This window comes from Condylura cristata, unplaced genomic scaffold (assembly GCF_000260355.1).
Source record: "Condylura cristata isolate star-nosed mole 26May11 unplaced genomic scaffold, ConCri1.0 scaffold00011, whole genome shotgun sequence".
Taxonomy (NCBI): Eukaryota; Metazoa; Chordata; class Mammalia; order Eulipotyphla; family Talpidae; genus Condylura; species Condylura cristata.
In genome coordinates, this window is record NW_004567112.1 from 21,430,977 (window position 1) to 21,455,821 (window position 24,845).

At 44.9% G+C, this 24,845-nt stretch overlaps 1 protein-coding gene across 2 annotated transcripts in view; it reads left to right on the plus strand.

Moving 5' to 3' along the window:
• The window catches only part of ALDH18A1 (aldehyde dehydrogenase 18 family, member A1), a 36,814-nt gene extending 29,703 nt beyond the window's left edge, over nucleotides 1-7,111 (plus strand). For both annotated transcript variants that reach the window (XM_004680592.2, XM_004680593.2), the window contains exons 13-17: nucleotides 484-679; nucleotides 781-902; nucleotides 2,740-2,926; nucleotides 3,873-3,968; nucleotides 6,071-7,111. In XM_004680592.2, coding sequence (XP_004680649.1) covers nucleotides 484-679; nucleotides 781-902; nucleotides 2,740-2,926; nucleotides 3,873-3,968; nucleotides 6,071-6,252 — 783 coding nt within the window. In that variant the 3' untranslated portion in view covers nucleotides 6,253-7,111. The remainder of the gene's footprint in view (nucleotides 1-483; nucleotides 680-780; nucleotides 903-2,739; nucleotides 2,927-3,872; nucleotides 3,969-6,070) is intronic.
• The last annotated feature ends 17,734 nt before the right edge of the window (nucleotides 7,112-24,845 follow it).

A 24,845-nucleotide genomic window follows, 5' to 3' on the forward strand; every position in this document is an offset into this window, starting at 1 on the left:
CGTGGAGGTTACAATTGAGATGGAAATAAAAGAAAATGTACAAAATGAAGTAAAAATAAACTGTTATAAAAAATAATTTTTAAAAAACTGATGTTTATATGTTTCAGTTAATTTTTATTTATTTTATTTATTTTTATTTTATTTATTTATGCATACAAGAGGTGGGGTGTAGGCCAGAGGTGCAGGCAGGGGTATGTGAGAGAATTCACCAATTACAGAGTGGGGAGCAGAACAGGCAGATCTACTGAAATACACTGCTGAGAGGAGCAGCTGGCAAGACAGGAGAGGTCTGCTGCGCCATGTGGGTCAACTCCCTGGCTGGTAACTGAACTCATGCTATGGTAGTTGCGGATAGTGTCATAGTGCTGAGACTTAACCCTTTTTACCAGCAGGGAGGCCCTATTTCAGTTAGTTTTTTGCTCTTTATATTTTATATTTTATGTAGAAATCTCACCTTTATCTTTTTATTTTCTGCCACTTCAGGTGAATACCAGAGAAGAAGTAGAAGATCTTTGCCGTCTAAACAAAATGATAGATCTAATCATTCCACGTGGCTCTTCCCAGCTCGTCAGAGACATCCAGAAAGCTGCTAAGGGAATTCCAGTGATGGGGCACAGTGAAGGAATCTGCCACATGTACGTGGATGCAGAGGCCAGTGTTGATAAAGTCACCAGACTGGGTGAGCTGAGGGGGGTTCCCTGTGTTAAATTGGGGCACAATGCTTGTCAGATCCTTTCTGTCTCTGATCATGTTAATAGACACAGTTCTTTGTCCTTTCAGTCAGAGACTCTAAATGCGAATATCCAGCTGCCTGTAATGCTCTAGAGACTCTGTTAATCCACCGAGATCTACTGAGAACACCATTATTTGACCAGATCATTGATATGCTGAGAGTAGAACAGGTAAGGCAACTCCTCTGCCTAGGGATGAGGCCGAGAGCGGCTGCCATGCTATTTAAGGCCGTTGAAGAAGCAGTATTTTTGAGTATGAAAGTACTGCTGAGAAGATATGCCCTGCCTTCTGACAGGCTAGCCAAGGGGGGAAATGCACACACAAAGAGAATGGTGAGTAACGCTTCAAGATAAGCAGACCGCATGGCAGCACACTGGTGGACTAGCTCTGGCAACACTTTATCCAGGTGCAAAGTTTGAATTTTATGTTTCTGAACACTTACTCCCATCGGATTGGATTTGAAAATGCCTTGCAGAAATGTTTTCAAACCAAAAATTCATGTGCATCCATCGCAACCCCCAAATGCCTTCAGTTACCAATACAGTACTTAGTACAGTGCTATTCAGAGTCAACAATTGTTGACTCCCTGGGTTACTTTCTTACCATTTCATTAAGGTTGTAAACAACCAGAGCCAGTAAATTTCAAACATACATATGAGTTTCATCCTAAATTCCTAATTGCAAGAAAAGAGATGTTCTCTGGGCAAAAACAGACTGTCTTAATTTTCTGTCAGGTAGTTTAAGCTATAATACCTGCTGTCGTGATGCCCATTTTTAGAATTACAGAAAACTGGCCAGCAGTAGAGAAAGACTGTGGAGCTTAGCTGCTCTGCCTGTGAGCATTTACCTCTCCCCTTCCATCCTTTTGATAGAAAAGGGGACTCAGGTTAGCTTAAAGATGTAGCATCATCCCAATGAGAACGTAAAAGAATTGTTTAAAAAATGAAAGTTCACATCACAGATGAAAATGATTAAAATCATTAACGATTTTTTGGTGATTACTTGAAATGCTTTTAGGAATAAAAGCATATAATCACTCATGTTTGGGGCCCTCACATTAGTGACTTATTTGATGGGCCCCTGTGCATGCCAGGCACCATGGTGGACTGGTCTGGACAGGAGGAAAACTCCCCTGGAGCTGGAAGTAGAACCTCCATCCTGCCTCATACACCCCAGTTCCTCAGTCCCCCTCAGGACTGAGCCTCTTGGAGCTCAGTGCTCCAATTGTGTACGATGTGCAGCACCTGTTACCGCAGGAGGCACCCCCATGCCAGGCCAGGGTGGGCTGCAGTCCTGGGAGAACACGATCGGGCCCTAGTCCTGGAGTGCATGGGTCGCACAGAGCAAAGCACAGAAGCAGTGAGGATAGGACAGTGCTTGTGACGTAAGCCAAGTCATGGATGCTGCCCTGGGGAGGTCCTAGAGAACAAGGCCAGTGTGGATCCAGACCTGTGACTGGTGCCCGCGGTCACCAGCTCCAGGATCCCTTCATTCCTCCAACCAGAGCAGGATGAGCCTCTGAGTATGGAGTGAGTGCCTACAAGTGGGCACCACACTGACCATCAGAATCCTAGCAGGTGCCCACAGCTCGGCAGTATACCTGGGACTGTCCAGGTGGAGGGAGTGGAGGTATACAGGTATCATCTCCCTCTTTCCATGAGTCCAGTGCCTCGGCCCCATGTGTAAGGAGTGGGGTTTTTATAGTTAAGTATTCCATTTGTGAAAGTGCCAGCTGTCAAGGGCTTATGTCTTTAGCCCATAAATGCCACCAGTTTTATTGAGGGCCCATCGCTGACAAGTGGCCAGCCAGCATTTTCAAAAGCAGCGTTTCCCTTCAGATTGGGAGGCTGCCTCTAGGAGGAAAGCAAGAGCGTCTGATTGTCCAGGCCGCAGGAGCCACAGACTCATACTCGGGCAGGCACATCTTGCTCTTTGATCTGAGAGAAGAGTGCGAGTTTGGTCATGTCCATCATTTATCTTGTCACTCCTGGACTTCCTCTGTTCCAGGTGAAAATTCACGCAGGCCCCAAGTTCGCCTCCTATCTGACCTTCAGCCCCTCCGAAGTGAAGTCACTCCGAACTGAGTACGGGGACCTGGAAATGTGCATTGAAGTGGTGGACAGTGTCCAGGATGCCATTGACCACATCCATAAGTACGGCAGCTCCCACACGGACGTCATTGTCACAGAAAACGGTCAGTGTCGGGCTGCAAGCATGTGGCGTCGGGATTTACTGCTTTGCCCTCCAAGGGGGCTCCTCCCAGCCCCTCTTGGTCTGAAGGAAAACATAATCTGAGTAAGCTAACGATGATGCCACATATTGGCTGACTTTACTGATTTGCTGAGTGCTGCCTGTGTGACCACCGTTGTCACAGTGGCCCCGTCGGAAGAGACAGGGAAGAGGTAATTAGCTCCACTTTAAAAATGACTCACTCTCAGAGGTATTATAATTTAATCTATACAATACTAGCCAAATGGCTGGATAAGCCATTTTATAGCTGAGGAGATCAAGTCCAGGTCAAGTACAAAACCAAGTGGTTTAGGGCAAAATTTAACTCTACACATTCACGGACTCCACAGACTGAGACCCTATGGTAAAGGAAACCAGTAAATCCCCTCAAGTAACTTAGTTTATCAGGGAATCACATCACCACCAAAAACAACAGCTACCAGTTACTGAGCACTCTGGGATGAGTGCTATGTGTCAGCTCATTTTATCCTCGGCACAACCATGAGAGATGGGTAATGTTCAGTCCATTCACTCAGGCACAGAGAGGTTCAGAAACTTGCCCAAGGTCACCCAGCTAGTGAGTGTAGAGTTGGAGTTAAGACTTGGACATGCTGGCCCCAGATCCTATAAATGTATAGACTCTAGCAGCACCAGGGGTTTATCTGAGTGGCAGATCTGGATTCCATCCAGTCTTTCTCAGGCAATTTCTTTCCCACGGGAGTGACAGACAAAGCTGGCTGGCCCTTCTTCCTTTTAAGATTTTTCACAAGTGTGCATGTTTAACATGTAAGGGCTCCTTGGGGACCTGAGTGCTCCAAGAGGACCTCCCTGTCAGTCATCAGTGAACCACTGGAAGCAGGATGTTCTCATGGGTCCTCCTAACTCAGTTTCTCCTCTTACTTATGTTGCAGAGAAAACAGCAGAGTTCTTCCTCCAGCATGTGGACAGTGCCTGTGTGTTCTGGAACGCTAGCACTCGCTTCTCTGATGGATACCGCTTCGGATTGGGTAAGAAGGACTCCATTCACGGGAGAAAGGAGTCTTGTGAGTCCCCGTCCAAAGAGCACAACATGAAGAGACCCCTTTGGGGTCACGTGCCAGGGAAAAGGGGAGGTGGCTTGTGAGAGAGAATAAAGACAGCTGCCATGAGCTGGCAGAAGGCCTGTGCTTCGGCATGTCACACGCAACAGGGTAGTTTTCCATGTTCATAGATGGGAAAACAGTTCCCAAGAAATAACTTGCCCAAAGTAATGCAACTGGCATTCACACCCAAACCCATGCGCCTCTGAAGCCTGGCTCCTGCCCACCTCAGCGTGGACGAGCAGGCGTGTCCTTTAGCACCAGTTGGAACAGAGGCACGGGCAGGGTTCACCAGCACTGCTGTTGCAAGCGTTTCTTCAGAGGCACACAGTCAGGTTGCCTGAGAGTTGGGAATCCCCCATGAGGATGGACGGAGGGGGGTGTTCAGTACCTATGCTGGACTGAGTATTGGCACCAAAAACAAATATGTAGGCCCAGTGGTGCTGGGTTTACTTCTAGAGAAAACTGAAATTAAAAGCTTCAGAAAGGCAGCCTCCTCCTCTCTTCCAGCATTAATAACATCTCCATCCCCCTCATGTAAGGGACTTATACAGTGTCTGGTTTTCAGAGATTCCATCACAAGCTTCAAAAAAAAAATTCATGACACATCTGAGAATTATTTCAACCACTTAAAACATTTTAATCTCACTTAACTTTTGAATGGATGATCTGCCTGGGGAAGTAGTTCTCACTGAGTTGTCAAAGGTTACCAGGGAGAATTTTACTCAGTTATTCTTAGCCATTAAACTTTTTTAGTTTCCTGTCTCTGTTATGTTGGGTTTGGGCTTAATTATCACATTTCTGCACCAATCTCTGTATTAAAGTTCTTGAGCAAGAAAGCAACTTTTAAGAGCTGAGGTGCCCCACTTTCAAAAGAAAAACCACCACGGGGAAAAGCAGGCGACCACTCATTGTCTTTCCAGCACCTGCTAAGAGCAAGGCTGAACCTCTGGCTCAGATACGTCCCTGTGAAATGCATTAAGTGGCAGCGACAGATGATATTTATTGAGCATTTAGTGCATCCCCAGCACTGAGCTAAGTGTACCACATGCATTACCTCACCACGTTTACAAAATGGATTCTGTTATTTTTCTTACTTTCCAAAATGGATTCTGTTATTTTTCTTACTTTCCAAAATGGATTCTGTTATTTTTCTTACTTTCCAAATGAAAAAAAAAAAAAAAAACTAATGAGAAAGTTAGATGATGTACCTAGAGCCTGCGACCTCTACACAGTTAAACCAGAATCTGAGTCTGGTGGCCTCAGTCTCCTTGCCAACCGCCCCCCAACACACCTCACATACCTCCCTCTGGTCTCTACCTGGCTCTTCTCACTGTCCCTCTCTACCTGACCCTCTCTGGTTGGCTCTTTCTCATCGCTCAGGTTTTAGCGCACAGCTCTCCTTGGATGTCCTGTCTGGTATGAGAAAGGCACAACTGAGACAGTCCTTGAGCCACCTTGCCTGCAGAAATAGACGCTCTGTGAAGGCAGAGCCGTGTTCCTTACTCACCTCTGTATGCCCAGGGCCCAGCACAACACCCGCAGTCCATGCTCAGTAAAACTGTGATGAACAGGAGAGCACTGCCTGCACTCTGTTCAGTGCGGAACACTGAGCCCCGAAGTGCCCTGTCCCCACATCCAGCCTGGAGCAAGAGGAGAGGGAGATGAACAGTGACCCTCTGAGTATCTGTGTGCCAAATGCTAGCTGGCGCTAAGAAAAGGCCTTTTCCCTTTTAGGTTTTAAAAACTATTTGGGGACATAAAACCTCTATAGTGGTGCACCACATGTCTAATTAAGTACCCATGCCAGACACTAATCAGATACCAGACACAGCACTCTTAAGTAGTGTCACATGCATTGGGGATAAAGTACAAAAGAGAGGCCCAAACATTGTGTTTGGTGTGGGAGGAAGGCCAGGCATGGGCCAGGAGGGAGGGTCTCTGGTGAGGAGAAGGAAGAGACATGTGCCTGGTGGGCGTGTGAAAGCAGAGGCTGCGGAAAGCCTCATCCTCATCCGTGCTTTTTGCAGGAGCTGAAGTGGGCATCAGCACATCGAGAATCCATGCCCGGGGGCCAGTAGGACTCGAGGGACTTCTTACTACCAAATGGCTGCTGCGAGGGCAGGACCACGTGGTCTCAGATTTCTCAGAACATGGAAACTTAAAATATCTTCACGAGAACCTCCCAGTTCCTCAGAGAAACACCAACTGAAAGCAATCAGAAGAAAGTGAGGAAACCTAGGAATGTTCCGAGGTCTTCACAGTTTAAATTGTCTGAGAATCTCAGGGGATAAGCCAGCTCTTGTCTTCACTCCTGGAAGGGCCTGTTGTTGGAAAGGGCTCCTAGATGCTTCTGGGCTCAGTTTGGCCACATCAGTGTTGGTTCATGTACGTGTTCTAGCTTGCCCTCTTCTCTTTTCTTTTTCATTTTTAAGTTAGAAAGTATTTGCTAAGGATAGAAACTTTGCTTCACTGCTACAGGTAGGGCATGTTCGTACAGTCCAGTGCCCCCTGGTCATAGAAACAAAAAGGTACTGTTTCCCATGTGAAAGGCCGTGGGAAATCATGGACGCTCTTTACCTTTTTATCTCCTCAGTGAGGTGGAGTCTCCCTCAGCATATGGTGGGCCCCAGAGCTGCTCAGACCTGATACATCTTTCCACATTTTATTTCTTTCACTCTCACAGTCAGCTTCAAAAAGGAGAAATTTGGAATTTTAGGGCAGCTCTTTTTAGCTTTCTCATCAGAAACATTCACAACATGGACTGGATCATTTCCACTGGGAAGATCCACTTTTTGTCTTTATTGGTGGAGCAAACATAGAAGCATTCCAGATGCCTACAGCCACTCCAGACCTAGGAGCTTCTTCCCTGCTGTGATGGACTGGAACCTGGAGCTGCAGGTGGGAGGTACGAGGCTCCAGATGAGGCATTTACTGCAATTATGCTTGAAATTTTTATATGAATTATTTTGTCATCCTATCCTTCCCTCCAAAAACAAAAATTAGAGGATTATTTTAATACTGTGGATTCTTCCCCAATTTTTGAAAAGTAAAGTTCTTATGAAAAGCCAGTTTGCATGGCTGTAGTTGTCTCCCTTATTGGTTGGTTGCCACCCTCTCTTTCCTTTTCCCTCTGGCCCTTCATGCTCCTCTCCCCCACCGGCAGCCCCCTCCATCCCTTCTGTGGGAATTGGGAGGGAAGGTAGTTGGCCTACATAGTGTTGGGGGAGGGGCTCGTACTGGGAGAGAGGAGAGGAAGTCAGGAGGGAAGCCCCAGGGGCTTAAGAGCTAAAGCGTGCTGAGGACCTGAAGCCAGAGTCTGTGCCGTGGGAGCAGGTGCCCCCGCTGTCACCCTGGTGCCCACTCACATGGCCGTATTCCCTGCTGACACCCTGAGTTAACTTCCATGAGCCTCCCTGGTCCCCATTGCTTCAGGATCACCTGTTTCATGGCCCACCCCACGCTCCCTCTGTCTAGCTCCTGAAAGTCTGCAGCTGAGAGATTTCTTGTCTCCTGAGGACCCTCCCAGAAAAATAAGCAGTCCCTCGCGTGCTCTCTTACCCTCTGAGGATATTTTATGAGCACAAAATGACAGTGTCGGTGTGGAACATGATCCCAAGCAGGCTCCAAACTCCCATCCAGACCCACTTACATGGTCTGGGAAGTTACCCAGCCTGCTATGCCCTCTGCATAGGGAACTCTGACATACCTTACCTAGAAAGGAAATAAAGTCCTGCTTGAAACTATATGGATAATGCCACATTCAGCATCTAAGCAGACAGCAAGTGCTCCTGGCATTTAAAATAGAAAAGACCTAGGAAGGCAGGACTATTGGGGAAGACTCTGCTGAGGAGCTAACCTGCCTCAGAGTCCTGAAAGACAAGTTAACAGGACCAAAGACGGCAAAGTCATGGGGCAGGACGGTGTAAGCAAAAGCTCTGAGGTGGGGATGAAACTCAAGCCTGAGTAGCCAGGCTGGGGCAAAAGTTCACTGGGTAAGCAGGACGGTATTACACCCAAACAGATGTGTCTGGGAATAACCTGGACGAGTAGAGCTGCCCTTCCTTGGATGTGGGGGAGGGATGGTTAAAGCTTAGTTATTCAGCAAGGCATTTCCCCTATGAGGCAATCTTAGCCTTAGTCCATTTTTGCAGAGACTGCAGGCCATCATTATTCTCCTTTATTCTACTCAAAGTGAAGAGATTCCCACCAGAGTGTGAGAAGCAGCCACCAACTCACAAGTGCACCACCCAAGGCAGCTCCAGTATTTACTAGTTTGTCCAAGCTGAGGGAAGGGGGCTTTGTGGCCTAAATTCTCCTGGCCACTAACTTCTGACAACATGGATCTAGCACCAACCAACCCTGAGGTTCCCATCTTCCCCACAGGTAAGGCAAACACTGGCATCTATAAGACAACACATACTCATCAAGCCAAGTTTACTGGGGCTTAAGGTTTTTACTACTTGAAGCCAAAATTACCTCTATGATACATTATAGATGTACATTAAGGGCACTTACAAGATTAGTCAGTTGGAAAGGTAGACAACTAAAGGCTGCATTATAATAAGCTAACACCCTGATCCTTAATCAACCATCTCTTCCCAATTTCTAATAATCCTGCTCAATCTTGGGGGTTCAGAGAAGGAAACTGATCTCCCCCCACCTCACTTCCATGGTTCACTTGTCACTTGTCCCAGACCTAGTAAATCAGAATTCTCTGTTCCTCCACTTTCAGTGAGTGCTTCAGGGCTGAGCGTACAAGTTAAAGTTAAGCAAACTACGCGCTGGTGGAATAGAATCAAACTCTTCCCCAGGGGTCATGAACTCTTTAAGTCTCAAGGGGGTCCAAATCCGATTAGCATGCTCCTACCTGCCATATAGGAGAGCCATGTGAGGGGTATCCAGCACAGAGGAAAGGCAGCCGGAGTGCATCTACTTGGCCCACCTGGTTCCCGACTGTGCCTGAAGTCCCCTGGACTAAATTCAATAATTTCCTTTTTATTGCTGAAGATATTTTGAATTTGGTTTCTATCCCTTTCATCTCAGAAGACATGTGGGTTCAAATCTCTGCTGTCACATATTAAGTGAAAGACTTTGGGTAGGTGACTTAAGTTCCGTAAGCTCAGTTTCTTTGTAGAAATACTAGCATCTCCTACATCAGAGGTGGTAACAAATTCTTGCTACAGCACTGGCACATAACAAGCTGTCAGGAAGGACATGGCCCATTGTTGTGGTTTATCAGGTGCTCTGACATGTGCTGAGTTCTGTACAAGAAACCAGAAGTTTCTTCTTTACAGGAGCCAGATTTTTCCCATCCCGGCTTCATCTGGTTCCCAAAAGCCCTGTTTAGCTTGTGAGCAGGGAGGAGTAGAGAACAAGTCTGAGAAACAGCTGAGCACCTGGAGTATGTGGGTGGCGGCTGCAGAGAAGCGCATGCACAGTAGAGACCCTAGTGGAGTCTCAGAAATAGGTGAATCCAGGTGAATATCATTTGCCTAAGAAAAGAGCTGACCCTGGGCTGGTTGCAGAGGAGCACGCCTGCTGTTTCGGGTGGGAGCAGCGCAGAAGACCGACCCAGATCCATGTGGGCACAGCGGTACAATAAAATGCATGTGGTGTGTGCTCTTCTGAGTTGGAAATTCATATTTAAACCTCCAAGCAAACAAAGTTTTTGCAAATCTAGATGCATCATCTGGAAATGACGGCTGGCTAGGGCATTAAATCTGTTCATCAAGTCTCTTTCAGTCAGGGCAGATGTTACTGATTTCCGTATTATATCGCTCATGTAGATGTAGAACAAAGTGTTTCTGGGCAGTATTTTGTGTCCTATATGGAGAGGGTCCATGAGGCAGCAACTGTGGTTGTGTTTTCAGGGACAAGTCACAGAAACCCCAGCTTAGTAGTTTTAACCGGAAGAAAGGAGATTGTTCATGTTACCAGGGAGTCAGAAGTATTGTGGAGACCTGGTCTGATCAGGCCCTGGCTTGACTTCTTGGTGTCTCTCTGGACATCAGTAATTCTCAAATTTTAGGATCTCAGACCTGTAGGGTTATTAAAACATTGCTGATTCAGTAGATCTGGGACTGTAACAGAAAATTTGCATTTTTAATAACTGCGGCTCCAGCTGCTATTGCCACCATCACCAATCCAGGAGCCACTTTGACAACCTCAGTTCCAGCTCCCTGCCAGCAGCAACCTGCCCACATTATGGGTTGTTTGCTGGAACAAGATCAAAAAGTCATGTGTCCTCCTAACACCATCAAACAAAAGTCCTAAACTCCACTCTTACTAAACTGGCCTGCAAATCAAATGTTGCAGACAATGTAGAAGTCGAGTGGAGTTGAAAGCCCAAGCAGCTAGGGCTTGAACATGAGAGGAATTTGATTTTTCTCATGTGAAGTCTGGAGGTAAAGCATCCCGGGACTGGGAGGGTGGCCCTTGAAGTTATCAGGCACTCAGGCTCCTTTGGTTTCTGCTCCTCCAACTGAGGATGAAGTCCTCATCCTTGTCACAGTGGTGCCCAACCTCCAGGACCAAGCCAGGCAGCACAAAGCAAGGTCCTGTGGGCAGAGCACACCAGGATGAACCGGTGTCTTCCATTGTACATGAAAGAATCTGAGATTTGTGGCTATTCTGTTTTAAAATCTGGGCACATTGTCACTTCAAGAAGCAGGTGCTTATTGCTAAGGGAAGAAAAGTATCCTGATTCGTTGAACTGGGCGTGGGATTCATTCTCTATCACAGTGGTGGTTAGAAAGTGTCTCATGTCACCACATGTACTCTAGCTGTGAAGGAGGCTGGGAAAACAGTTTTATAGCTGGACACATTCCTGTCAAACAAAAATCAGGATTCTTTTTAAGAAAGAAAGGAGGATACTTAGTAAGTACCTGGCACCTGGCACCGTTTGCCATGATTACTAACCCTGAGGGTTTTCTTGGAAATCTCCTTTATTACCTTTAGCTCATTTGTGGTTTTTATAGTTCAGATTTTGTAGTAGTTTGGGGAGGGTTGGGGGGGGGAGTTTGAATTGTTCTGTAAGAGTTGGAGAAAAGGTGAAATTCCTGGCCATTTTTGGAGAGGAAGGAAAAGTAGATTTGCCCTGGGGTGGGTTGGTGGGGGCGGGGGGAGTTTGAGTTGTTCCATAAGAGTTGGAGAAAAGGTGAAATTCTTGGGCATTTTTGGAGAGGAAGGAAAAGTTGTAGATTTGCCCTAAGCAGAGAGCGCAAACCTAAAGAGGATCTATAGGAAATTAAGCTAAACCACAGTGTGAGAGACATCACCTGTTTCTAATGGATGGCTCTCTAAGGGTAGTTCTCTTGGCATTTCCTGCATTTTAGAACAGGAGTTCTATGATTCCAAAGGCTTGGCCAGAGTCACATAGTGGAAAGAACATGCACTTAGGAGTCACACCGATCTGCATTGCCATCTGTAAATTGTGTGAACTTAATAGTTAACTTGTAGTGCTAAATGAACCTCATTTCCTTATTTAGAAAAAGTAAAGAACTAAATGAAGAGACTCAAGTAATGGATTGGACATTTCGCACAGGGAAGCAGCTCTACCAGCGTCAGCAACAACTAGCAGTAGGGACCCACCTGATGAGCTCATTGTTGTCCCCAGCAGCTTGGCTCGGAGCAATGCACACAGCAGTTTGGTGACTACCTAAGGAGATGAACCCCTTGGGGAGAGTGACGGAGGTGGGGAGGCCATCGCTGAGGTCTGTGGACCATTGGGCTGTTGATGTAAGGATGGCAGCCTAAAATGACCATGTCTTGGTGGACCCAACACATTTCTAAACAACTGAGGAGTGTCCTTATTCTCAGTCGTGAACTTGTCCATGGAGTCTCTTAGAGTGGAAGTTACAGTCTTTTCTGCTAGTGCTTCTGGCAAAAACAAATTAACTTTCTAACTGCTCTTTCTGATAGAGTGCCCTCTCAGACTCTTTAGCAAGAATTAGATTTAAAACTAGTCAGTATTCAGTGAGCACCTACTATATGCAGATGCACCCCAGCCACTGGTTTAAAACAGTGTCTGTGATGGTTGCTTCCCCCTAACTCCCAGCCTTTATCAAACATTCCTAGGAGAAACCCTTTGATCGAAAGGCAAACACAAGATCTACTCTAGTCTGGAAGGAAAGTACTAGCACCTCAGAAGGAAAGCAAGGCCATCTTGATTCCTGTCGCCCCAGCTTCCTCTGACGCCAGAGGGCAGTCTAGTCCCACAGACCTCAGGCAAACTGCCCTCATTAAGTCCCCAACTCCACACTGCCACCCAAGGTTGATTACCCTAGAGACAGGGTGCTGCCCAGTGAAGTGACTTCCAGAGACCCACTTATCAAGCCAGTTAGGAACCCAGCCTTTTTTTTTTTTTTTTAATAAGAGGTGAAACAGTTTGGACATTGGGACATTGATTCTACCACCTAGTAGATTTTTGACCTGGGGAAAGTGACTTCTCAGAACTTCTCTCTTTTCTCTCCATAAATGGGTTTGTAAGATTTTATATCAAGCACTCAGCACAATGTCCAGCCTATGATAAAAATTAAGTAACTGTTAGCTGTTACTATCGATTTTGTTCTAAGGAATAGCTTCCTCTTAGTTCTGGACATTGCTCTTTTATTTAAAGTCGAAATACCTCTTCTGGGCAGCAATGTGGGGATGTGTAGGAGATGTCTAATATGTGCCAGGCACTAGAGTACAAACCTTACATCTGATGCCACAAAAATCTGAGTGGGGACATGATTAGTCCATTTTACAGGTACAAGACTGAGCATCAAAGAGGATGAGTAAATTGCCCAAGGTCGCAAAGTTAGGAAGGGGTAGAACCTGGATCAGAACCCAGACAAGCAGACTTCAAATTTCTTAACCACCATGGCAGGCTCTAGCAGTAGAGTTTTCCCAGAAGCCTCTTGTACCTTAGGCCAAGTCAAGTTGTAAGACTGAAGAAGGAGGTTGCCATAGCTACTAGCCAGACCCCTTTTCAAGTAATAAGATCCTCGGTCTGCTCCAGTTTTGCAAGAGGAGAAGCTTGTCTGGAAACTGTCCTCAACACCTGCCCCTGGAGGGAGCCAAGTGTTCCTGAATTATTTAGAAGGTCTCTAGACATTTGATCCAACAAGCAGGTGTGGCTGTTTCTCCGACTTTCTGGGAATGCCTTTACTTACCTCTTTGCCTCCTCCTAGTTGTCCATGAAGAGGAGGCCTTAGGTCTTTTGCCCATTATGTAGGCATCTACCACCTTCAACTAAAAAGCCTTTGTAAGAAGCAGACCATTTTCCTTACAAATTTCAAAGTCATGTTGATTTGAGTTGAAAGTGGTGATGTCAATAGAACCCTTACTAGTAAAGGGATAGTGTCTTTTTCTGTTGATACACAGTTCCTCTTCCTCTAGCTTAAGCTCATATAAGTCAATCCTGAAGCCCGAGTTTGTATAAATGGGAAAAAAAGAAAAGTAACAAATGTTCATACTCTAAGTTCCATAAATGTAAAGGGGAAAAAAGAACTATGTCTAGGAGCAAAGACTAGAAGAGAAGATGACTGACGTTTAAGGCCATGACAGCATGTGGACTTGCACAGTCGCAGCTTTTACACTCTCAGGGACCAGAGTCAGGCGTTTTCTAGGCACCGTCACCTGCATGCTCACAGACACCCCTTCCCTTTATTGCTTCCTTTCTCTCATTTCCTGGCCCTGTTCCACAGTGCCCCTGGGGTTACCGTGCAGCCTGAAATTGTCCTGGGGATGGAACTGCTTCCAGGTCTCTTCCTGCTTCTCTCTGTTTAGCCTGTGGCTCTGTATCATTGTCCTCATGTTGTCTTGATTAGATTTTTTTGACATTTTAAATTTGTAGTCACATAATAAAATAGCCTCAAAATTAAAAGAGGAAAGTGGACAGAAATATAAAGGAAATTCAAAAATATCAATATGAATTTAGAGTTCACAACTTAATATACTGTGTAGACTATACCACCCAAACCGACAGAATACAAATAACATCATAGGAATTGGTCGTGTACTGGATAATAAAGCAATGGTTACAAATACCAAAGCTTAATATCATACAGAGTTAATGACGAGAGTAATTATCTACCTCAATTAGATTTTAATGTGAATTCAAACTGAATCTATTGAATCCCAATCAAGAGTTTTATAATTGTGTGTCTCCATGATGAAGTATATGAAAACAATTAGTCATTATATTTCTTGTTTTTAAGAACCGTCTATTAACGAGGAGGAGTGACCCACTTCAAAATACCAAACAGAAAAAAAACTAGGCCATATTACAGTATAATGAATACTTCCCTGTTATATCTATTTGGCTAGAAAAAAGGCCGAAAGAAAATATATCAAAATATTATGAGTGAGTCTAGCAAGCAAGCTTCGTAGGAAGCTTTACTTGTTCTTATACTTTTTAAGTTATCCAAATTTGCTACATTAATACTTGAATTATTTTTAGAGTATTTTTCTTATTTTCATAGCTACTAAAGTTTCTCTCTGTGGGGAATTATTGGTGTGAGGGCAAAAATTTGTGACAATTTTTTCAATCTAAAGAGAGGCTTATTTTTCCATCCCCCCCCCCCCCCCTTTGCCATCTGTCTTTTGCAGATGAACAAATCAAGGCTCAGGGGCCGCCACCTGACAGGCAGTTGAGGGGTAAGTTCTCTGTGCTGGGTTTCTGTGTTCAGGGGTAGTAACCTCAGGAGAGTCTGTTGCAGTAAGGTCTTGGGGAGCACCAGACTGTGGCTCTCTCCTCAGTGCCTCTCTGGTTTTACCCTGCTGTGCTTATGGCCCTGCCAAAACAAGAGAGCCAGGAAGTGCTTCTGCTCCAGGTACTCCCCTGACCTTCTCTGCCTTGCAAATAGGGCTCCATCCCTGACTCTGTGTTTCCAGATTCTGTTTCAGTGCAGACAATGAGATGGTAAATAATTCAAGGGAACGGAAACTGGCAAAGTGGATGTGATGTCCAAACAGCTATCTTGTTTAGCCTCTGGTGTAAACTTCAGGCTCATCTGCAAGTTGGGAACCTTAGGAGTAGGTGAAAATGTGCAAACACAGGAATCTCCTCTGTTTCTACTCACTCCATTGTGAGATATTGTTTGAGGATGGATACACACATTCCTAGTTAGAGTAAAGTAAAGCAGCACAACTCTTGCAGACAGACTAGGATGATGTCTTAAGCAGATTTGAAGTTTCTGCCACAGTGGTTTATGTGTCCAGAATCCAGAAGCCATCTCCTCTCCATGGGGGAGGATTCATTAGCCAAAGCTGATGTCTCAGCTATATCATCATACACACTTCCTTTTCCTGCTGTGCAATAAGGGAGATACCTTTCACCAGGCCTTTCTAAACCTGCCCATCATTAAAGAAGCAGTCTTAGTTAAGACTCTTTAAGTTACAGGTAACACACACCACCTTACCTTTGGTTAAGAAGAAAGGATGATGTGTTATATAGACACCAGGCAGCTCATAAAGCCCAAGGACAAAAAATAGAGCTAACAGCCTCTTCCAATGGTGGGAACTAGCACAGGCCAAAAGAAAAATTGAAGTCCAGACAAGCAAACCACAGCAAGTGTGAATGGCTGAAATTAGGGACTCCAGCAACCCTGGCTGCTCCTTCGCCACTTTCTAGATAAGGGCTTCCTGTTTGAGCTATTTTGAGTTTGGAACTTTTCTCATAAGGAGTTAAAAACACACTAATGAACCCAGTATCATTGGATTAGATTCAATAAAATAACTTATGTAAAGCACTTACCACAGTCCTGGAATAGCAAGTGCTAAAAAACATTAGGTATTATTATCATCATGTTTTGTTCTTTTTTTTCCTTTATTATTTTAGGTCTGGCTAGAGAGGATAATAGGTCTGGGATTTAGAGATGTAATGGCAAGGATAGGGTTGTCATAGTAAGCACATGTTGGCTCTACATTTGGATTTCCTTCTGTGTGTGTGTGTGTGTGTGTGCATGATGTATGTACTATGAGTTGTAGGTACCACAGGTGTGCTGGGACAGGGTAGCGCAGAGCTCTCTTCAGGCTCAAGACTCCTGGTGATGACTGGATACATCCAATCCCAGGATAGGGACTAGCCATTCACGTTCCGCTAGAGTAGGGTGGACAGGTTACTCTCCCTTGCCCCTTACTTTTCAGTTCTAGGTGCCCCCAGGGAGGCAAGGAGCAGGGGGAGTGGGCAAGGGGGAGTGAGAGGTAAGGAGTCACCGAGGAGTCACTGCTGTCTAGCCACCCATTTGAGTTGTTTGAAGGACCAACTGTTAGCTGAATTCCCAGGCAGAAGCTATGGTCTTGTTCCTCCCATTGGTTCCCACTGGATCACGGATTATCTCAGCCCACTGACCTGAGGGAACCAACCCCCCTCCCTCCTTGATTCAGTCACTGACCTCTCATAAAATGTTGCTATGAGACCTGAAAAGGAGAAACCACGGTATCTCCATGTACGTAATATGCCCTTGTACAGGCCCGTGTATATACTATACAGCCAAGGGAGTGCAGCGTCTCGCTTTCCCCTGTCTGAGGTGCTACTCTGAAGGTTGGTGGAGGTCAGCTCAGTCCACAGAAAGTAAGGACGGAAATACTAAATTTCAGTTACAACATGAGTTGAGTGCCAATGAGTAACGCACAGCACAGGGACTGTAGTTAACAACACTCTGTGACATACTGAAAGATGCTAAGGGAATGGAACTTAAAAGTTCTCACCCCAAGGGGAAAAAAAATGTGTAAAACTGTGAAGTGATGGTTGATAACCACACTTATTTTGGTGATCATTTTGCAATATATACAAATGTGGAATCATCATGTTTCCACATAATACAAAGTGATATGTCAATTGTATCTCAATAAAATGAAGAAAAAAGCAATGAAAAATAAAGTAAGAAGCTTTCAGTCACCAAGGAGTGAGGTCAGAGGTAGATTAAAGACTCCTATGATCTCATTGGCCAATGATAGAATAGACAACAAATTGAAACATCATTGAACTCGAACTCCTTATACATATTTCAATTCATGAGCTTGTAATGAATTTGAACTTAAAAAGCAAGTTATTTGTCATCTTTTGAAGGATACCAGTGAATCAGCCTATTATTTTGAAACTAGTCAAGAGAAAGAAACATTTATTTTGCTATTACTTTTCCAGCTATCTAACAGAAAACTAAAGAATTGATGAGGGGAAGTTTTTCTTTGTAAAATATTTAGTTAATAAAAGAAGTAGAGGGCCTCTCTGGTGGCACAGTGGGTAAAGTCTCAGCACTGTGAACTATTAGCAGCCACTGCATCACAGTTTGATCCCTGGCCAGGGAGGTGACCCACATGATGCAGCAGACAGCTCATGTCTCCCTGTTCCTCCCCTCAGCACTGGATTTCAATAGATCCACCTCCTCTTCTCCCCACTCTGCCTCTGGTGAATCCTCTCATCCCCTGCACCTCTGGCCTATCCCCCAGCTCTTGTATTCATAAATAAATAAAATAAATCTTTTAAAAAATAAATTAAGTACAAGAAATGAGCCTAGGAGTGAAGCTAGCATATCAATATTTTGCAACCATTTATGAAATAAATAATGGATCTAGACAAAGTCATCAATGGCTGCTAATGTCAAAAAAAGAGAATGATAACAAGGCAGTATAAATTCTTGACTGAAAAACAAAAGCTACTTAAGAAACATTCTTGATCAAAATTTGTAGCCTGAACCTGATCATCTTCTCACCTAATTACCAGTTTGTAGAAAATACAAGGTACAAGTTAAATGACACTCTGGGGTTAAGGCAATATCCAGATAGTAGGAACCTCTGGTATGAGACCTAGTCTTTTCACTAACAATATCACAAAGAATGTTGGGGGGGGAGGGGTCAGTTACTCTCAATAAACCAAATATAATCTAGATATAACCAAATGCAGCATTCATATCCTCAACAAACTCTGAGAACACACCTTTAGCTTCCTCTTCCTAAAACCTGCCACAGATGATCTCTGAAAATAATTCACTACTCACTTGACCAGAAAACCCTACAAAGCCATGCAAATTAAGAGCTTGAGATCTTCATGTTCATTTAAGAACAATGGTGAAGGTGCTCAGGCTGTCAAGGGTGTGCAAAGTCCCCGGGTAGCTGAAGGATGTCACTCCCCAGAAGCAATATGTGCCCTTCCTTTGCTCCAGTGGTCCAAAGAGAGGAGCAGAACACAGGGCCGGTGACCTAAAGAGAGACTAAATTTTATTGCACATGCTTAAAAATGCGGAGAGTAATGCTGGACTTAAGAGTTTCGCTGTAGATTCTCTGCTCACTGTGCACAGCCAGGTGAACCAAGCCCCAAGATGTAGCACAGGGCTCATGGTCAGATTAACCCACACAGGCTGCCACCCTGAGATGACCCTTAGTGAAAAAGAGAGAGAGGAAACCTGAAGTGGAGGCTGCACAGAAGAAAAAGGATAGCCCAGAAAAAGCTGAAGAAACAACAACGGCTGGCCCAGGAATAAATCCAGCATAAAATAAATGCAAATAAAAATAAAAGCAAACCAAAACAAAATAAAAACATTTTTAGAGTTCATTTGGAAAATTTGAAGACTAAATTGATATGAGATGAAATTTAAGGAAGTGCTATTCATGTTTCAAGTGTGATAAAAATTTTTACAAAATATTTATCCTTCAGGGTAACACATTGAAATATTTGGGGGAGATTATATGATGACTGGGACTTGCTTCAAAATAGTTTGAGGTGGTTAGGAGGCAGAGGAAGGAAGCCTGAAAAAGCTATGTTGGGCAGGAGGGCTGATTCTTGGGGTTGGGTGCTGGGTCCACGGAAGCTTCTTGTATATTCTCTCAGTGTTTGTGGGTGCTCAGACTTAATGAGCGCTCAGGAGGGGCAGTGCTGGGTGCTAAGGTCTCAGATGAAGCAGGTACTGTCCTTCCTCGGAGGGCTTCCAGCAGGCTCCTACACACTAACTAGTATTTTTCTTAGTGAGCTCCATGTTTAGATGATTTTGACCACCAAATAAATGCATTTTTAATGTAATAATTTAAGAGCACTATACCCTCGGAGAGTTTTAAAATATGGAAACATTTCTTCTTCTGTGGCATCTTGAAATCTTGGCTGGATTTCTCTTGAAATCTTCTCAAAGCGGTCCAATTTTTCAGTTTTACAGAGGTGGAAATGAGACTCAGAGAGACTGCCCAGGTCACCCGCTGGCAGAGGTGGGGACTGGCGCCTTGTTCTCTGAAACTAAGTCCCTGACTTTTTCCACCATCAGCATTTTCCTCCCAGCAACCACCACCAGCCGACACTGAAGGTGGTCTTGGAGTGTTAGGTGATCTAGTTTACAGGACAAGACGCCATCACTGCAGCCGCTGTCCCTTTAAGGTTGAGCAATGCCAATTTCTTCAATTTCTCTCATAGTTTTTGTTTACTTGCCACCTTCTGAGACTATTCCAAAGCAGTCTGACACCTCTCCAGCTTGTTTAGCTTTTCTCATGGTGGCAGGTTGCTCAGCACTTGGTTTCCTCACACCTCTTCAGCTAAGAGGGGAACTAAGCAAAGAAGTCAAGCAACTAATTCTTGGTTCACTGGGGACAGATTGTCCAGTTTTCCATCAATCACAGTAAAAACAAAACAACCCTGCCCCCAGAGCCGCCCTGTACAGGGGTAGAACTGCCATCCACAGACACTTCCCTGGCTGACTGATGTCAGACTACCCCTTCCCTTCATCAGCCCAAAGTGGGTCTCTTAGGAAAGGTCTTTACTGGGAGTACTTAGCATTTTATTTTGGATGCTTGTTAAAGACCCTTTCAATGGCATTTCCAATGTTAAAGATTGCAAGCTCTTCTTCATCAAAAGGAGTTTCCTGTCAAAATGGTAGAACTCTATCTCCTCCCAAGCCCTCTGTGAAACTGGCAACGTGGAGTGAGGTACCAGTCTCGGTTTCTGATGTTCTCACATGCGTGATTGAAATCTCTCAGAGCCTTTCTGGAAGGTACTGTGGTAAGCTCTGGTCTCTGTTGGGAATTATTTGGTTTCCTTCCTGAATTTCCATCAGGGAGGAAAAGGGCTTGATCTGCCCACAGCAAGAACAAGAAGTGACTTTCACAGCAGCTGATTGGAATGGAAAACTGACATCAGATCTGCCCCTAAAACCTTTCACGTGAAAAGGATGGAGTTACAGTTATCTGCTCCAAATTTTTACAAAAAATAAAACTTCTTGAAAAATCCAGAGTTTCCTATTTAATTAATAAAAGTAGAAACAAAGAACTGCCACTAGAGTCACGTTTTGTCATTGCTGCTCCTGAGGATGCGGTGGGGCCTTTGAATGGCCCACACACATACAATGTGCTTTCAGGGCCTTGACGCCCTCTGGACAGGCTGCTCTGTCACTCCCAGCCTATCCACCTGGCCTCGATTCTTTCTTCTGATAGTCCCAGGATACCTCCTGAGCCAACCTACTTCTCACTCTTCTCCCTGATTATCAGCACTCCACTTCAACCTAGAAACTCAAGCCTAACAACCTCAACTACGTGTTAGATGAGATGCCAGCTAGACTCAGAAGAAGCTCCCGCCTCCCCCCCCCCACCCCCACTTTGGATAAAAGCTACTTAGCACAAAGCCTAGAAGACAGTCCTTAATGGTCAGATGTTAGCGTTGTGCCCTTTGCAGTGAGGCACAGGGCAGGGGAGGGGAAAGCACTCCCTGCCGGAGGCTCCCCTCTGACCTTGATTTCACCACTCAATGCTGAGCCGCAGAGGCAAGGTGGCCTGTGGCTTGAGATACCTATGTGGTAAGAAAACTAGTTTTTATTGACTAGGTCATTTCCTTTCAGCTTCTGGGAACTAAAAAGGAGGTAAAGAGATGATGAAAAATTAAATTCAAATATAACCTTACCTATTAGCATTTCGATGTCATCAAACAACAACAACATACACCACATACACACAGGAATTAAGTGAACAACAAAGGGCAGGTAAAAGAGAAAAGGACTATGACTCAGGGGCGGGTAAAGGGATGAGTTGTAAGGAGGCAGCTGAGAGGTGGAACCCTGAGGCGGAGCAGAAGCATGAGAAAATGGGAAGAAATAATAGCCAGGAAAACATCTGGACAGGACTGGAAGCCTTGTGGTGACTAAAGGTGTGTGCAGATGTGCAGGTGGCTGAGGTGAGCTTACTGGGCAGGAGGCCTGACTGGCCATGGAGGCAGCTGAGCCAGCAAGTCAGAGGGAAGCTTGGAGCAGCTCCAAGTTTTTTGTTAGTTTGCTTAAAGATTTGTTTATTTATCCGTACAGAACTGGGGTATAGTCCTTACAGAACTGAGGTGCAGGGGTGGTGAGAGGCTTCACCAGAGAGAGCGTGGGGAGCAGAACAGGTGGATCAACAAAGCACACAGGGAGCAGCAGGCGTGTCAGGAGAGGTCTGCCGCACCATGTGGGTCAGCTCCAGGGATAGAACTCAGGGGATCGAACTCAGGGTGAAGCAGCTGCAGCTAGCTTCATGGTGCTGCACTTTAACCTGTCGCACCACCAGGGAAGGCCCACAGCTCCAATTTCTGAAGGCTGCTCCTGGAGCTCTGCTAAGTGGTTTACGTTCATTGTCTTACTTAATTTAACCTTAAAATATCCACGTAATGTTTTGCTCTTGTTTTTTCCCCAGTGCACAGATTAAGAACCTGGACTTTAAAAAAAAAAAAAAAAGATTGATTTGTTTATGCATACAAGAGCTGGGGTGTAGGTCAGAGTTGCGGGGTGTAGGTGGGGGATTCAGGTGGGTGAGATAGGAGAGGTCTGCTGCACCATGTGGGTCACCTCCCTGTCTAGGGATGGACCTTGAGCTACAATGGCTGCCTGTAGTTTCATAGTGCAGAGACATAACCACTTGTGCCTCTAGAAAGACCCATGAACCAAAGTATTTTTAAGTAGTAAAGTATTTTTTCTGGAGATCAGTCACTTATTCACTTATTAATAAGTGGAGTTGAGATTCAAACTTGGGCCTGCTGACGAAGTAATCAGCTTTGCTTCTCTGAGTTCTTACCTGTGTGACCCAGTTTACCTTCCAAGATTGGGTGTATTCAGGGTAGAATGGGAGGAACTGCTATGCATTACATTAGCAGCTAACAAGAATTGTATCCAACTGGTAAATTTGCAAGTACCAATAGCTCTAAAATTCATGTAAACTGAAGAACTGAAAGTTCATGTAAACTGAGGGACTGGTGGTGGTGGTGGTGGGGGGAACACTGGGGTTGGTTAGCCTGGAGGAGAGAAAAGTAAGACACTGATGTTTCAGGGACTGCATGGGAGAGGCAGTGTTCTCCTGAGTCCTTAGTCCTTTGAGAGAAGAGACCAGTAGGCGTGAGGAAGAAAGTTACAGTTCAGTTTGGGGATTGACTTTCAGGTAAGGCTTTCTGAAAGTAAGGTGAACTGCTTTATTAGAAGCTCACCACTTACTGACATCTTCCAAATCAAGGTCTGCACATGGAGAGCTCCAGCATAGAGTATGAAGTGTCAGAAGGAACAGAGCCAGGATGCAGTGAGGTGCCAGGCTTGGGTGTCTTGCTGGGTGTCTTCTCCTTAAGGCAGTGCCCCACTCCCTTTTAGGGTTCTCCTGGGGCACTTCTTAAATAAAACACTTGCTCATGCATCCTGGCCTCAGGGTCTCCTTATGGGAAATTCCACTTAAGTTAGGTAGAGAATCACAATCTGATTTACATTTTTTACTGCACACTTGGTCTTAGCCAAAAGGCCTAGAAGTGATGATTTACATTTTTTAAAGGCACCCTGGTTTCTGGAGGAGAAGAAGCTGTAGGATTGAAATTGTGGAAGTCAGGAGAGCAGTGAGGGGCTTGTCGTTTGGTGGAGAGTGGCAGTGGTGATGGCAGGAAGAGGAGAGGTTTAAGATGGTGTGGAGATAGAATTTCCAAGGTTTGCTCAGAAATGACTGAAGGAAAGGAAGAATCCAAAATGTCTCCTAGATCAGAGGTAGATACAAAGAGCGCTTATGGATAGAAACACCCTCACTGGGTGGGAAGTAGAGTTGAGTGGCTTCAAAGGCCATTGAGCCATTTGAAAATCCAAACTAAAATGCTGGATTTAGCTGCCAAACAAAAGAGGAGCTAAAGATGGCAACATATGAGAATAAACATAAAGATACCCCAAAACGAGAATAAACATAAAGATACCCCAAAACACAGAGGCTGGCAGAGAGCTTGCAAAAATTGCTAAAGTTACCCAAACTCTGCTTGAGCTGTTTAATAGGGTGTTTCCCTTTCTTGCGTTTATGGTTCCCCACCCACTGGAATTCAGGCCATCCCAACATTGTGAAATGTGCTGGGCCTTTCTCTTCGAGGCAAGTGTTTATGCAAGAATCACAGTGACTTTGGCTTAGCTAGCCAGAGCTTCAGCTCTCTCTCAGATGGCCTCCCTTCTTTGTTTCTTCGTTTTTAAGTGCTCACCTCATTCATTTATTATGCATGCCCTCCAGTGTTGTTTTTGTTTTTTATGATGAGACAATACTTTGTGTTGAGGCTCTTCTGTGTTCACAGTGGCAAACATCTCCCTTCTAGAGCTCATAGTCTTGGATATTATTTTCTGCCTCTGGGATCCCTGTTTTTATTTTTCTTCTGTGCTGCCAGTTCATCCCATTCAGTCATGCTTAATGCTTCTTGTTTTTCTCAAACCTTTCCTTTCTCTTCTTGGGGTCCTTTTTTTTTTAAAGATTGAGGTAACGTTGATTTGCAAGACCACATGTGTTTTGGAATCCAGGTCCACACCTCAAATGTGTATCACCAACTACCCACCACCGAGGGCCAATAACTCACCCACAGTCCCTTGGACCCCTGCTACCCTGGCTCCCATCCCATCGATAACCTTCCACCTATGTTTTATTTTTAGACTTGATGCTAAATTGTTGTTATTACCAAACTTTACTGAGCACTCAGTGCTAGACATTTTGTTTAGTACTGAGCATATATACTATCCCACTTAAACATTCTTGGTTTAGACCAAAGTCAAACAGCATGAGATGAAATTGTGATCAGAAATTCCATACCAGATGCCAACTCTCAACCAGGATGATTAAACTGAGTAAAAAATGGAAAATGCTTCCAGGGAAGACTGAGTGGTTTCCTGAAGTACAGTAGACTCCAGCCACTCCCGGCTTCTGAATCCCAGGGCAGCAGGACAGATTCTCACTGCCCCACCTGCCAGCGCCTCCAGGGACACACCCCTCTGTGCTCCAATGCCAGCACCCATGTCTTCCTGGCACCATCTAGCTCTGCTCCATACAACAGATTCCCTGACCTCTTTCTTGAGTTCTTGTAAACAATACAAGCTCACGAAGAAGTCAGCCTCTTCTGTGATGGTTCGAGATTTCTCTTAGAGATGACCCCAAGGTAACTGTTTAGAAGCACCTCTACTCATTCAACCTGTGTTTGCCAAGCACCTGCAAAGTCTAGATTCTGCATTCGCAATGAGAGGCTTTGTCCCCTATGTTACCCTGGTGACAAAATCGAAAAGACTGCATTGCCCAGTTCCCTATACCCCCAAAGGCCTTTCCTAATGTAAGAGGGTCTCTGCAAAGCCAGAAAAGACTCCTGTCTCAGCCTAACTAATATCCCAACCACAAAATATTCTTGAAGGCCTTTTAAAAAATTCTAAATGACATAGGATCCACAAAATATTGTTTGAGAGGTGAAGAACAAAGGTAACATGGTATGTTGCATACTATGAAGCCATTTACAAGGAAAAGCCTGTGTGTGCATGGTTTACAGGGCTTATCTCAGTGAGATTCCTGGGTTATTGTTTCCTTCATTTGTGATTGCCTTTAAATATTTGGTTT